Source organism: Apus apus, chromosome 1 (assembly GCF_020740795.1).
Source record: "Apus apus isolate bApuApu2 chromosome 1, bApuApu2.pri.cur, whole genome shotgun sequence".
Classification (NCBI taxonomy): Eukaryota; Metazoa; Chordata; class Aves; order Apodiformes; family Apodidae; genus Apus; species Apus apus.
Window position 1 is genome coordinate 10,365,781 of NC_067282.1, and position 16,514 is coordinate 10,382,294.

At 40.7% G+C, this 16,514-nt stretch overlaps 1 protein-coding gene across 1 annotated transcript in view; it reads left to right on the forward strand.

The window, feature by feature from the left end:
- FAT3 (FAT atypical cadherin 3) overlaps positions 1-16,514 on the forward strand; it is a 351,811-nt gene that overhangs the window by 257,318 nt on the left and 77,979 nt on the right. Inside the window, exons 8-10 of the mRNA XM_051628838.1 lie at positions 7,510-7,785; positions 9,349-9,559; positions 12,415-16,488. Coding sequence (XP_051484798.1) covers positions 7,510-7,785; positions 9,349-9,559; positions 12,415-16,488 — 4,561 coding nt within the window. The remainder of the gene's footprint in view (positions 1-7,509; positions 7,786-9,348; positions 9,560-12,414; positions 16,489-16,514) is intronic.

Sequence of the window (16,514 nt, forward strand, 5' to 3'; positions counted from 1 at the left end):
CATGCCAGGAGAAGCTTAGATGGGATATTAGGAAAAAATTCTTCACTGAAAGGGTTGTCAAGCACTGGAACAGGCTGCGCAGGGAAGTGGTTGAGTCACCATCCCTGGAGATATTTAAAATATGTGTAGATGTGGTGCTTAGGGACATGGTTTAGTAGTGGACTTGGCAGTGCTGGGTTAATGGTTAGACTTAATTACCTTAAAGGTCTTTTCCAACCAAAATTATTCTATGATTCTAAAAAAGCCTCTACTGACAGCTCTCAGTGGCCTTGTTCTGAGTGTTGATAAAATGACATTGAAAGTAGTTTGTCTCATATGCCCAATACCACCTGCATTTTTAACTATAGCTGCAAGAAGATATGACAGGGTAGAAAGTAAGGGAAAGGTAAATGTATAAATTCATGACTAGTATAACAATAAAAGAATATAAAGCCTCCCCCAAAGTGTGGTGGTTCATTATGAAACAGCTGATCATTGCTGTGCCAAATGAAACAGTCTTGGTTTTTATTCTACCCCACCTGTTTCCCTTTATCTCTTCCTGGCCTTTTGACTATTACACAGTTGGAGGTGGTAAAATACAGCGTAAAAATGCCGAAGATTTTTGCTTCAGCAACATGATCCCTGGCATGGACTTGCAGAAGTGTCTTCAGCAATGTTCTTGCATGCCTTAAAGTCTGATAAACTGTTTCCTTCTTGCCTTAATGCACACATGGTTTGCTACCATGAGAGGAAGGAAATAATTGTAATTTAAAAGTTAAATCTCTTGGTTTAACAGTTCATTGTTGTGAAAAGAGCATAAGGAATACTTAGCAAGCACTTCATAAAAAAAAAAAAAATTAGAAACATCCTATGTCACTGTAAACCTGTTTGGTTTGGGCACGATCAGGATTGCAAGAAGGAATGCAGCCTCTGAAGTGATAAGCAGGAGTTGCTAAGCTGCTGCTGCTCCCCATGCAGCTGAGCCCCAGCCACCCCAGCAGCACAGCCACAGCGGGCAGGGGAGGATGGGGAAAAGACGAAGAAATGTTGACTGGCTTGATTTATATATTTGCAGTGTGGGTATAAAGCTTCTGTCACGTTGATTAACTTCTGGGAAGGCTAAGTCTCCTGACATAGCCAGGGAGAGCTTTTGGTTTTTTCCCTTAGCTTAATTCATCATAGCTCAAGGCCATGCAGTAATTTATTAAAGGCTGAAGGCGAACGTTGGCTCTAAATCCCCGCGAAATGCGATTCCTGCAGCTGCCAGGCAAGCTTTGGCCCTGGGGATGGGCTGGGGCTTCTGCATCCCGTGCAGTGGAGAGAGTCAGGACAGCGGCTCCCCACATATCCCCTACTCCTCACAACCACCACTGCCACCCTTTGTGCCAGGAAAGGGACTTTTGCCCTCGCTTGAGCAGAGAGAAGAACCTCCCAGCAGGAAATCAGTGTAAGGGGACCTGAATATCCCCTCCCACCACAAGTTTGACTAACTTTGTGTAACGTGAGTGGTTCTCTAAGTCATGAGTCAGTTTTACCCTAAAACCTACTTTTTTTTTTTTTTCTTCTGAACAAGTCAGATCCTTTATATCCAAGCACAACATAGGAATAGCATTAATTTAATTCTTTGCAGTGCCTAGTGTCAAATTTTGCTAAAATACCCACAAAAGTGCAGTACAGTGGGGAACATTCATCTAAGTGATGATAAGTTTTTCACTGTTATTGAAAATGTTGTACTAGTGGATAATCATTTTTTTTAAGAACAGACTCCTGGAGTCATGGTATTATATGAAAAAGACAGTTTTATTTCTTGCTTATATTTTCGTCCTTGCCTTGTATCCCATAATCCTAGGCATTATAAAAAAAAATAAAAAAATAATAATGCTTTAAAGCATGAAGGCTGATGCTTCCAAGCTAGGAGGCAAAAAATGCCCCAGTTTTACTTATTGCAAAACCATCTCACTATTTCCCAGTAGAACAGACACTCAGAGAGGAGCATGCAGATCTGTCTGAATGGTTTTTGTATATCAATACGTGGTCATTGTAATAAATACCCTCAGCTGGAGCCAAGCAGGCTTGAACAGCAGATGGGAGGAGTAGCTCATTGTCCCTTTTTGTCTCTGATTGCAGAAGGCTGTGGACTTTTATTTATTCCTCTGCTAAGGATTGACCTTTACCTCTGAGTTTCAGGATACTACACCTGATCTCATCTTGCAGAGAACACCTTTTCTTTGTAAGATTGTTTCTTATCAAACAGATGATCCATCACCCTGAGTGATGGTGGTTCTTTTAGAACAGTGAAAAGCTCTTCTTAGAGGACCATAGCCAAAATGTCAGTAAGACTTTAGAGTCTGCCAGAAGACATTCTGGGCTGTGGATTCTTCTAGGACAGACAAGAAGATGTGGTGTTTCAATTCAATTCTTCATTTTTGCTCAGCTAGACATTTTGTCCAAACTAGAACCAGCTCAGTCCTTGACTTTTTTCCCTGTCCTGTCCAGCAAGCTCAGCACTGCCTTGCCTGTGAAACAAAGGGTTTTTTTCCTGCCATATTAACATAACTCAGAGGGCATAGTAAAGTATAATAACTGGTCGTTGAGGTTGGTAGGGATACTGCATTTTTATGTTAAGGTTGGGGTTTGGAATAGAAAAAAGCTTGTCAGGAAGTAGCAAATAAAGCTTTGTGGTAATGCTGTTGAAAACAAAATAAAATCAAAATGGGTTTTCAAAACCCATACAAAAGCGTAACCTGAGTTTAAGCAATTCAGGCACTTAATAGGTTGTACTACAACACCGTGCCCAGACCAAGCAATTAGCCAAGTAGATTCTTCCAGCTTCAAATGTCTCTAAAGCAGCTCCTGGCATTTATCCAGTTTTCACTCAAATACGTTTGTGCTGGGTATTTGTGATGGGCAACATTAAAAACAGCTTTGGAGAGACTTCCTGCATTAGGTTTTGCCCTGCTTTGATTTGATTGTATTTCTCTAGGCCTTTCACTTAACATTTTGAATACAAAGTCTTTGCTAATGCTCTGAGTGTTACTTTGCCTAATTTGTAAGCTTGGAGGCCTGTGAATCCTTTATTTGAAACTTGCTTTAACTGTGGGAAATAGGAAGTAAGCACGGAGAAGCAAATCTTTTATAGTGAGTTGCTTGTTCAGACTATAAATTAGGCTCTGTACAATAGAAGCAGAAGGAGGCAAGCCTGCCTTTCTGGAGCCCACGATGTGCTGGAAAAGATACGAGCTTTCAAGGATAACTGGGCAGAAACTACTTTGCTGTATGTTTGCTTTATGAGCGTGGAAAAAAGACTCGCAGCCAATGTTTGTCTATGAAAAGTGGTTTAGTCAGTAACCTTGTGCAGTCCTCAGCAAAGAGGAATCTGTACTTAGCAGCAAACAAATAGTAAACATTTCCATTCATCACCTTTCAGACGTGTTGGGAAACTTTTAAAGACTGTCTTTGATTTTATACAATGGGTAGTGTCACAGCTTAACACCCCAGGCACCTACACAGTAATGAAGGAGATTTATGCAACACAGTTCATTCTTGCCATATCTTCCTTTTGGAAATAAATATGAAGAAAGTATTAAATTACATGTATACTGTGAGTCTTTGAGTTTCTTCAGTAGGATAACACTTGATTTTGGGTGAAGGACTGCTACAGGCTGGCTGAAGCTTAAGGCTGCAAGGAGCAGAGTGCTGCCTTTTGAAGTCAATGGGAAATTTGCCAATAGTACCAAGACTTTATTCCTAAGTTTGGCAGCCATTAAATGAATTTGAGTAACTTTCCACATAATAATGATATGGTGGAATTTGGCTTACTCAGCTTCACATATGTTTGTAGGATCAGGTTTTCCATGAGCCTGGTGTTTGTTTCAGTAACATTTGTCCATTATTAAAGGAAGAGATTGCCCCAGATTACTAGTAGCACCTTACAAGAAGTCTTTGGGCTGGTGCAGAAAATCTTCAGCATAGGAAGGTGGCACTTCAGTGTGAACTAAGAAAAGGGGGGTGGCTCTAAACAAACCTAGGGGTGCAGCCTTGAACTGCTTCCTCAGCTTTGCCACTGCCCGTCTTGTGTGGTTTTGGTAAGACAGTTAACCTTGTCAGGCAGTGTTTTCTCATGCAAAGAATGCAGATATAAGCAGTCACTTGCTCTTCCAAAGTGCTGTAAGGATGGCAGGACTAATACCGATTTAAAATGGCACTTAAGTTCCTTTTACTTTACCCCATTTCGTTTCAGGTAGCTCCCAAGACAGTTATATTTTTAAGAACATGAAAGAGTTCTGTTTTCTCCTTTTCTGTAGTTTCTGGATTTAACAGAGCTCTGTACAATCAGCATTCCCATGTATAATCTAACTTCCTTTTGTTGCAAGGAAAATCCAATCCCCTCTGGTAAGGGAGAGATTGTGAGGTTAAAATTACAGTTGACTCTTGGAGATTTTGAGAGACAGCTGACAAAAATTTAAAAATACTCTTAACTGCTTTAATAGAAGAAATTGTGAATCAATAATGACCTCTTTCTTCATTAGCATCTCTAACCCACCACCTTCCATCTCCAGATCGAAATGACTGTTGAAATGCAGAGTATGTAATAGATTATGTGTATTTCAATGTTGATCACTTGACAAACCATTAAAATACTGTCATCTCTGGGGAGGAAGAGGCCTGCCACTTAAACAGGCACTTGATCAGTGTTACAGTAGATATGAAGGAAAAGAAGAAAAAAAATAAAAGAAAAAAAGAAAAAAAAGTTGTTTTGAAGTACTTTTCTGGAAACTAAGAAAAGCAATTTTTAAGTGCATAGATCCCCCCAACTGTGATGACCACTGTGAATAAGGAACTCCTGTTTTTTTCAATCTTTTGCCCTCTCCATGCCTTCTACTACTCAGGCACCATCATGTTCTATATCTGTGTGTCAGGGCATTAGCTTACACCTTTTTCAGTGGGAAAAATTGCTGCTTTGTGAATCCATACTATATTTTCCATAGTTTCATGGCTTACCCTTAGTCACTGAGACTGATCCAGTACCACCCTATTAATGTCATGCAGTCTAGTGAAGGCCTAAATCACGGACCTGTGGCTTGCACAGTCAGGTGCAAGCTTTGTGGTGTATAAAGCTTTGTGCCCTCCTCTGCTTTCCCTATTTGTCAGTGATGCTGAAATGCATTAGATATAATGGGAAATAAACCCCAGTGCTGGGCTGAGCACACAAACAAAACAGCATGTCACCACTCTAGCAGTACATTTAAGACACACTGATTTGCGTCTGTACTTTTTTCTTTTTTTTTCTTACAGAATAGCTTGAGCTTGCACACAACAATAGAAACAAATTCACACATGATCATGTTCACCACATGGCAGCTTAGTTGTTCAGGGTAAATGGGGCTGTTTGAGCATCAACAGAATGAAACATGCTTGGGATTTTCATTCAAATCCTGAATTGGCATGTACCATCTGAAATGGTACATGCCAAACCTTTAGTCCACAAATTAAAAGTAAAATTAAATGTGTTTATTTTCTGTGTTAACGATGCAGCAGTAAAATAATCCAGCAGTGGTGCCTGAAAAGAACTGCAGGTATCAAAACTGCATGAGAAAATGTCTTTAAGTGTTAAATCCTGGTAATCAGATTATCCCCAACTCAGATTGCTTCAGTGTCTCTTGCTTACACTAATAGAAATGGTTCAGCATTGGCTCTGTGTCCCATTAGAGTAAAGTCTTCAATTTTTTCTTCAGGCTTTCTTGTATATATTACAACTAATTTCTTCACATATTTTTCAGTTTGGCTTTTTTTCCCCCTCAAGTCAGAAACACACCTTGAACAAAAATAAAAACCTAAGTAACTCTTCATCATTATTATAGGCCCAGCAATGTATATTTCCTCAAGATTTTATTGCTATATGTCCAAGACTGAAGCATAACTTAATATAGGCTTCACCCTATTTCACTCTGGTGTACCATAATCTAGTGAAAATTAAATCGTATGGAATGCACAGTTGAAGTCCTGTGCCATTTAACTTACAGAACATTTTATTTCAGCTGTCTCTTAAACAGTTCCCAGGCTAGTTCATTACAGCTGCTGCTTACAATTGCTCATATTCCTTCTGGTAATGAGTTCTGCAAGCCCTTCCAAATATCATGGAAATCTAAAGTTTCATTTCTGTCTGAGCCTAACATCTGTTTGTGTAATATTGCAGTAAAGGTACAACTCTATTTTTCTGCTGCTAAGAAAGCATGAGTGAACAGGGCTTGATCAAGCAAAGCCAGAATATATGTGCTTTAAAAAGGGCCAAGTAGTTTTCAGAACAACAAAGAAAATATTAGAGATGGATTGAGTCTTCTAGTCTGAGAGGAGAGTCCTGTGGATAGCTTTTCCCTTGTCGTTCATTGGACTTTTTCTTATTTTAAAGCCTTAGAGATTGCTTCATTTCACTCACTGTGAAGTTAGATGTGTGCTTTCACAGGTGTATTCTGCAAAAGATAATTTTTGTTTCCAGATTGATAAAGAGGCAACTCTGCCACGCTGCCTAAAGTAATCCATAGTATACAAGGTCTGGAAAGCATATTTTCTCCAGGGAGTGACTTCTCCAGTGGTGAAAAACACAATACCTCATCCCATTAACTATGGAAGGGCAGTAGTTACCAGGGACAGCTTGTGATATATTGAGATGGGTGTAAGAGGCAGCAACAGCAGCATCCTGGATGCCCGCCCCTTCTCCATGTTTCTTTAGGGGTCAGTACCGAGGTTTTCAAGACAGATTGGAAGCCCGTGGCACAGTGTTCATTCCCATTTTCAGCAGCAGTTCTACCGTTCATAAACTGCAAAAGAAGGGAGGCAAATATTTGAGGGAAAAGTGAATTAGTTGGCAATAAAGACAGTCATCACTGACATAAGTACATATTTATCTCTGTGGGGTGGGCATGCATGGTCATGAGGTCCTGTCTCCTGTTGTCGCCTCACCTAGTGTCACCGCTCCTGACACAGCCTAAGATGTAGTGGCAACTTGAACTCCCCTCTGCTGTCAGGATTTGACATTGCTAGTGCTGCCCAACATAGTATATTAGACAGAAAACAACACCGGATTTAGATGAATTTTTATTCTGTAAAAGGCAGATTTAACATGAAAAGGATTCTTCTGTAGCCTTAATAATAGTGAAGGGAAAGGGAAATCCTGTAATAGCCCTAGAACAAGTTAACTGTGTAACCAGCACAGTTACAAGGGATGACAAAACCTTTCCTGTGGCCATCATAAGATTATTTTTACCAATCTATAGATACTAAAAATGTGGACTTCTTCGTCAGGCTCTGAGTAGGTCTTATAATTAGGGACATTTTGCCTCCAAAGTCATGTCCTTACTATTTCTTTTGATCTGAACAGTAAGCATTTAATATTAAGTTATTTTTCTCAGCCTACCATACAGCAGCATAACATCATCAGCCATCTAAAGTAAATTACATTTCTCTAGGTGCCTATTCAGTATTCTGACTAGACTTCAATAACTTCACATGTTTTTATTTTATTAACTATAGGTTCTTATCAAAGTGCTGGATAACAATGATAATGGCCCAGAATTCTCTCACCCAAGTTACGATGTCACCATTTCAGAGGACATCCTCCCTGATACTGAAATTGTGCAAATTGAAGCTATAGACAGAGATGAAAAGCATAAGTTGAGCTACATTATTCACAGCAGCATCGACACAGTCAGCATGAGAAAATTCAGAATTGATCCCAGCACTGGAGTGCTCTATACTGCTGAGAGATTAGACCACGAAGCTCAAGATAAGCACATCCTTAATGTCATGGTAAGAATGCAATATTCACTTGGCTCAGGACACAATCACTGCTGCTTCAGGTGCATATGTGCCTTAGTATTTGCATGAACAAAGGACTCTTAGTACAGTAAGTAGTTATTAATTTCATCTTGTGTGCCCTGCTCTGTATTTATTTTATATTTCTTATTTGGGCTTTTTGGGAAACTTATTGTGAATTCATTGTATGGAATATGATATGATTTGCTATCTCAGGGGAGAGCAAGCAGGAAATTATTTAATCTCTTGGCATCTGGTGCTCTCACTCAAGGTAATCTTCAGAGTTTCTGAAGTGAGGCTGAAAGTTATTTGAGAAGTTATTCACAGGGAGATAACTGCTTTCTTGCCAAAGAGAATGCTACACCCCCTCTGAATACAAGCCTCTTTTATAGTTTATTTTTATGTACTTATTTCAGTACATAGCTGTAAAATATGTTTCGGCTACATTTCCAAATGTTTGAGTATGCAGAAAAAAAATAATTACCATTTTTTACTCAGTGTGTCTAAATTACAAAACATAAGTCTTGTCTGTTATCGAGTGAAGGGTGAATATTATGGCCTGGAGATTAATAACAAAATAATCTGTGTTAGTTCAAACATTGTAGTCCGCTGTTTTGCTTAACCACTTAAGATTCCTGCAAAAGAGATCTATGAAGGAACAGCTCGTGACATGTTGGTTATATGGAGCCATCTCTTGGGGGGGAGCCCAGAGCTGCTGAGAGATCCAGCAAGCAGAAGCAGAGTGGGGTCTCAGCTCATAGTGTGACAAGCTGCAAGTCCTTTGGTGAGCAGGCTAAGAAATAACTATAAACAGAAGCACAGAGAGAGACAGCTGATAGAGGTCATGTCCTGGTGCTTGTGTTTGATCTCCACCTGATACAGTAAGGGGTTTGTTCTACTTACAGAGAACCAAGCTTTTGAGGATCATATTGGCAGGATTATCTGTGTAGCAATGCAGAGATTTTAATGTGAGGTTGAGAGAGGTGCAATAAATGATACTTGCGTTGTGTCTGCTGAGCACTTAGGTAATTCATACTGATTATTAGTGGTATCATCACCTTTAAAAAGGCTTGAACATATATGATGAAGAAGTCCATTGGCAACTACCAGCACTAGACTGATACATGACTGAACATAGTGGGTAAGATAGCTTGTACCTCTTTGAAAGAAGGATGGGCAAGGTATGTTTACCTCTATGCTATAAAGCAGGGCACAGGCATGACCATTGAGCATGTATTAAAACAAGGTATTTCTTGCAAACCTAACACCAAATTTAACATGTCTTGTGTGTTGCCACTTTAAAAATTCATGTCATGATCGTTAGGTGCCATGCATTTTTTCACAAGTGAAAAAATTATGTCTCTAAGCTCTTCCTGTTTCTTCCATTTTACTGTGTACTGTCTCATGTGAGAATGTATTTTAGACTTTTTGAAAGGCAATTGGATTTTTTATTACTTTGTTTTAAATTGAACTGAAAGCATTAGCACTCAGGTGACTGATACTTAAGAAGTTTTGCTAGATGTATATCAAGATGTGTATTATGCACTTGTTCTATAGGTCCGAGATCAAGAATTCCCTTATAGAAGAAACCTGGCCAGAGTCATCATAAATGTGGAAGACTCCAATGACCACAGTCCATATTTCACCAGCCCACTGTACGAAGCCTCAGTGTTTGAATCCGCAGCAGTTGGATCAGCAGTCTTGCAGGTCACGGCTTTGGACAAAGATAAAGGAGAAAATGCAGAGCTTATCTACACTATTGAAGCAGGTTAGGGCAGAGGCTGAAAATGTAGTGTTATGATTTCCCCAGGGCTCAGTACTGGGGCCAGTTCTCTTTAATAACTTTATCAATTATCTGCACAATGGGATCAAGTGCACACTCAGTAAATTTGCAGGTGACACTAAATTGGGAGGAAGTGTTAATCTGCCTGAGGATAGTTGCATGAGGTTCAACAAGGCCAAGTGCCAGGTCCTGCACTTGGGTCACAACACACCCATGCAATGCTACAGGCTTGGGGAAGAGCTGCTGGAGAGCTACCCAGAGGAAAAGGACCTGGAGGCATTGGTCAACAGTCACTGAATATGAGCCAGCAGATGGCCAAGAAAGCCAACAGCATCCTGGCTTGTCTCAGAAATAATATGGCCAGTAGGAGAAGGGAGGTGGTTGTTCCTCTGTACTTGGCACTGGTGAGGCCACACCTTGAGTACTGTGTCCAATTCTGGCCCCTCACTATAAGAAAGAAGACATTGTGGTGCTGGAGTGAGACCAGGAAAGGTCAACAAATCTGGTGAAGGGTCTAAAACACAAATCTCGTGAGGAACATCTGAGGGAACTGGGGTTATTTATCCTGGAGAAAGGGAAGCTGAGGAGAGACTTCATCAGCATGTGGTAGATTTCTCTACATGGGACACTTTTAAGATTCAGTTGTACAGAGTGCTGGGTTATCTTTTCCAGACAATGCTTTTGCCAAAAATAGTTGGATCAGATGATCCTCAAGGTCCCAACTTAGTATTCTATGATTCTATGATACAGACCAGATCATGTTCCTGGGGCAATGTTTTTCAAGACTGTTCCCAGTTTGTTTTTTTATGCCCTTTTACTATTACGGGCTCCAACACAATCACCTATGGATGCCACCACAGTGTAAAAAGTAACGTGATATAGTGGGAGTATGGCTCCAATACACAGGCAATGAATAATACCTGATGCAGACAGAAAACTATGATGATTAGGAAGGATGTTTTAGCTATTAGATAGTCCTTTTTTTATTCTACATGGTTTTTTTTCTTTTTTCTAGAAGTTCTCTCTTCCTTCACAGCCTGTTTCTGTTTCACCATGAACTCTCCCTGCAGTGTCAGATTTCAAACTTCCATTTACTAGAAGCCATGTACCCCCTCCCCCAGTTTCATTATCCACAGATGTTCCAATCCCAGCTGCATCAAAAGTCAGTCCTTTGCTGCTGTAGTTCCTATGATCCATAAAATCTGTGCAGCTGAGGATACTAATTTTAGCTGCAGCATTCAGATTGTACACAGCCCTTTCATTCAGGGGAATTACTTACATCACCTTACACACGAAGAGAGAAATTGGTAAAGAAAGTAGCTTTTGTGTAATTTTGCAGGAAATTCCTAAAGGAGAAGAACCAGCTCTGGCCTTACATGAGGCAGTTAGTGGCTAAAAATTATTTGTACTAGCAAGCATTGACAAAATAACTGCAGCAGCCTTTGTAGTGTCTGCAAATGTGACAGATACTGTGATCTTTATGAGAATTTGTAGCTCTGGCAGAAGCTCAGCTTATCCATGAATAGCACAATTTCTGTGTTAGCTAGTAGAGTAAACTTTACTGATCTGAAAGGATGGGTATAAACGGAAAGCCACTACCAATATTGTACTACACACGGTAGTATGTAGCTTAAATTAGCCTCCAAGCCCCAGAATTTACAACAGATAGCAAATCACATCTTGAAAACAGCATACATTAGCTCACTTCATTTAGGATTCTGTGCATCTGGTATTACAGCTACAATTTTGACATTTACTGCTTTGTGCACAGCACCTGTAATAATCGCCATTAAAAGAAAATCTCTTGTTTATCAGCAGTTACCTGAGACATATTTCACCCCAGGTACTGGATGGATGCTTGACTGTAGATTGGAAGCAGTTCTAGTTTAGAGTACAATAGCAGAAACATGTTATAATTATTGAAATTGCTGTAACTCAGTACATGCTGTTTGTATTTAGAATCAAATTCAGGAAGAGTCTGTATGCCTGTACATGCCACACACACAGCATCCTACACTTCAGGCAGGCGCTTAAGGAACCAGGAAGGTATAAATTGCCTAATAAAAGGTGATCTCTAATTACAAGGCAGGGATACATCTCAAAAGTTTTGAATCTGTCTGTTGGCAAAAAGACTAAAAAGAAAAAGAGATTCCAAAGAAGGTCCTTGATGCATACTCACTGTTTTCACCTTTCTGCAGTTAGTGATACTGCTGCTTTCATGTTATAACAGACTTTTCATGACATTTGCTGCTAGATCTCATTCATCTAGATCTGTCCTCAGAGATCATATGATAAACCTTTGTGCTACAAAATACTTGAATCTCTTTTCTATGCTATTTGTTCTGTTTTATTTTTCTGAATGCCACTTTAACCTTTTTATATTCAGTTCTTTGAGTCTTGAACTAATCTTCTTTACAGTTGCTTAATATCATCTTCAATTAAGAGCCTGACTTGTTATCCATTTGTCATGTAATTGGCTTGTTAGCCTCTGATCTAGTTTCTTTGCCTTAGGTGTACATGTATTTGACTAATTCCCATAATTTAGGCATGCTTTTTCCTACTTCAATAGGAGTAATGTGCATGCAGCACTTGCTCAGGTGCTGATAATCAGAATCAAGATATAGATAGCAGCACCTGAGTTTCTGAAGGTTTTAACACCTCTACCGTCTACTGAGATATCTGGTTTTCAGAAAGGAAGGCTGGAAGGCGTTTTTTGTTGTTTCTTTGTTGTTTTTTTCAATAATTGCCTTTAACAAATTGCAGCTACTTGCTCCTGGTTTAAATTATCATTAAATGTGTTGTATTTAGTTTCTAATTTACTTCCGAAATTTGTGTTTTAGGAAATACAGGAAACACATTCAAGATTGAACCAGTTTTGGGGATCATTACATTACTGAAGGAGCCAGACTTAACCACAATGGGACAGTTTGTTTTGTCAGTCAAAGTGACTGATCAAGGTTCTCCACCACTGTCTGCAACAGCAATTGTGCGGATTTCTGTGACAATGGCAGATAACTCCCACCCTAAGTTCACACTCAAAGAATACCAAGCAGAGGTCAATGAAAATGTGGATATTGGTACTTCTGTCATCTCTCTCTCTGCAATCAGTCAGTCCACATTAGTTTATGAGGTTAAAGATGGGAATGTCGATGGAGTCTTCACTATAAACCCCTACTCTGGAGTGATCACCAGTCAAAAGGCCCTTGATTACGAACGTGCTTCATTCTATCACCTCATTGTACAGGCAACAAATATGGCAGGCATGGCTTCTAATGCCACTGTGAACATTCAGATTGTTGATGAAAATGATAACCCACCAGTTTTTCTCTTCTCTCAGTACTCAGGAAGCATAAGTGAAGCTGCTCCTGTAAATAGCATAGTCCGGAGTGCGAATAACAGTCCCCTGGTGATACGTGCCACCGATGCTGACAGCAACCAGAATGCTTTGCTCGTCTACCAGATTGTTGAATCTACTGCAAAAAAGTATTTCACAGTAGATTCCAGCACAGGTGCAATCAGTACAATTGCAAATTTAGATCATGAAACAATAGCCCACTTCCACTTTCACGTGCATGTCAGAGACAGTGGGAATCCTCAGCTTACAGCTGAGAGCCCAGTTGAAGTGACCATTGAGGTAACTGATGTCAATGACAACCCACCAGTCTTCAGCCAGGCTGTATTTGAGACAGTCTTGCTCCTCCCCACGTATATTGGTGTTGAGGTACTCAAAGTCAAGGCTACAGACCCAGATTCAGAGATCCCTCCTGAACTAACATATAGTCTAATTGAAGGCAATATGGACCATTTTTTAATCGATTCAAACACAGGGGTGCTCACTGTTAAAAACAATAGCCTCTCCAAAGACCATTATAGGCTAATAGTAAGGGTATCCGATGGGAAATTTTATAGCACTGCTATGGTGACAATAATGGTAAAAGAAGCCATGGATAGTGGACTCCATTTCACACAAACTTTTTATTCCACTTCAATCTCAGAAAACAGCACCAATATCACAAAGATCGCTGTGGTGAATGCTGTTGGTAACCGCCTCAACGAGCCTTTGAAATACAGTATATTAAACCCAGGCAACAAATTTAAAATCAAATCCACCTCGGGAGTCATCGAGACAACTGGCATCCCCTTCGATCGAGAGGAGCAAGAGCTGTATGAGTTGGTGGTAGAAGCAAGCCGTGAGCTAGATCACCTTCGTGTCGCTCGCGTGGTGGTAAGGGTTTACATTGAGGACATAAATGACAATGCCCCAGTGTTTGTGGGGCTCCCCTACTATGCTGCTGTGCAAGTCGATGCTGAGCCTGGCACCCTGATATATCGAGTGACGGCTATTGATAAAGATAAGGATGAAAATGGTGAGGTGTCTTATCTTCTGAAGGAAGACTACGGACATTTTGAAATTGATAGAGGGTCTGGCAGCGTCACTTTAAAAGCACCCTTCAATTCGGATTTATCTAATATAGAGTATTTGGTTGTCATTCTTGCAAAAGACGGTGGTAACCCATCATTATCTGCTTTGGTGGAGCTCCCCATTACTATTGTTAACAAAGCGATGCCTGTATTTGACAAGCCCTTCTATACAGCTTCTGTGAATGAAGATGTAGAAATGCACACGCCAATTTTAAGCATAAATGCAACGAGTCCAGAAGGCCAGGGTATCATTTATATCATTGTTGATGGAGATCCCTATAACCAGTTTAATATTGACTTTGATACTGGAGTTCTGAGTGTCATCAGCCCACTGGACTATGAAATAAATTCTGTTTTCAAGTTGATGGTGCGAGCCAGTGATGCTCTCACTGGTGCTCGAGCTGAGGTGACTGTGGACTTGATCATAAATGACGTGAATGATAATCCTCCAGTGTTTGATCAGTCGACTTATAACGCTACTTTGTCTGAAGCATCTTTGATTGGGACTCCTGTACTGCAGGTTGTAGCTACTGATGCTGACTCTGACAACAACAAGATTGTGCAGTATCAAATAGTCCAGGATACCTTTAACAGCACAGACTATTTCCATATAGACAGCACCAGTGGCCTGATTCTAACAGCCCGGATGCTGGATCATGAACTCATACAGCAGTGCAGCTTGAAAGTCAGAGCAACCGATAATGGGTTCCCACCGCTAAGCAGTGAGGTTCTTGTTAGTATCTCAATAACAGATATGAATGACAACCCTCCAGTTTTTAACCAGTTGATATATGAATCTTATGTGAGTGAACTGGCACCTCGGGGTCATTTTGTTACTTGTGTCCAAGCCTCTGATGCTGACAGCTCTGATTTTGACAGACTGGAGTACAGCATCTTATCAGGAAATGATCGGACCAGTTTTCTTATGGACAGCAAGAGTGGTGTTATCACGCTTTCCAACCATCGGAAGCAGAGAATGGAGCCCATGTACAGCCTCAACATCTCTGTGTCAGACGGGCTGTTCACCAGCACAGCTCAGGTGCACATACAGATCCTTGGGGCCAACCTCTACAGCCCTGTGTTTTCACAGAGTGTTTATGTTGCAGAGGTTAGAGAAAACGCTGCTCCTGGAACTAAGGTAATCCATGTGAAGGCAACAGATGGGGATTCAGGTATATACGGCCAGATAAGCTACTCCATTATAAATGACTTTGCCAAGGATCGATTTTTGATTGATAGCAATGGGCAGATTCTGACAACTGAGAGGTTAGACCGGGAGAATCTCCTAGAAAGTGATATTGGTATCTTTTTGAGAGCCCTCGATGGTGGTGGCAGGACTACGTTTTGCACTGTGAGAGTGATTGTAGTGGATGAGAATGACAACGCTCCCCAGTTTATGACAGTCGAATACAGAGCTAGTGTCAAAGCAGATGTTGGGAAAGGTTATTTGGTGACCCAAGTGCAAGCAGTAGATCCAGATGATGGAGCCAATTCTAGAATTACCTATTCACTGTATAGTGAGGCCTCTGTTTCAGTAGCTGATCTGCTTGAAATAGATCCAGATAATGGATGGATGGTCACCAAGGGTAGCTTTAATCAGCTGAAAAACACAGTTCTGTCATTCTTCGTCAAAGCAGTTGATGGGGGCATTCCTGTAAAGCATTCCCTCATTCCTGTCTACGTCCATGTTTTGCCCCCAGAAATTGTTTTACCTTCCTTTTCTCAACCCCAGTATTCTTTTACCGTAGCCGAAGACACCCTCATAGGTAGTACCATTGACATTCTACATGTTTTGCCTAATGAAGGTGTATTGTATAGCACAGTTAATGGTGAGCTGACTGAAAACAACAAGGATGGGGTTTTTATCATAGAGCAAGACACAGGGCTCCTAAAACTGGATAAGAGACTTGACCATGAGACAAATCCTGCGTTTCACTTCAAAGTCGCAGCCACCATTCAATTGGATAAAGTAGACATTGTGTTGACTGTGGATGTGGAGGTTAAGGTATTGGATGTAAATGACAACAAGCCCATGTTTGAAACAGCTAGCTATGAGGCTATAATAATGGAAGGGATGCCCATAGGAACAAAACTTATGCAAGTTAAAGCAGTTGATGCAGACTCGAGTGCAAATGGACAGGTCACGTATACACTTGCAGTGGAATCAGAGCTGGAGAAGATCACGGAAGCATTCACCATTGACAGCAACAGTGGCTGGATCAGCACACTGAAGGATCTGGACCATGAGAAGGATCCTTCTTTCACCTTTGCTGTGGTGGCCTCAGATCTGGGGGAGGCTTTATCCTTGTCATCAACCACCTTGGTCTCGGTTACTGTGACAGATATAAATGATAACGCACCTGTCTTTGAGCATGAGGTGTACAGAGGGTCAGTGAAGGAGAGTGACCCTCCAGGAGAAGTTGTGGCTGTTCTCAGCACCTGGGATGAAGACACGTCTGATGTGAACCGACAGGTTAGCTACCATATTACAGGTAAGAAACAGCTTGCATGCTTTCTT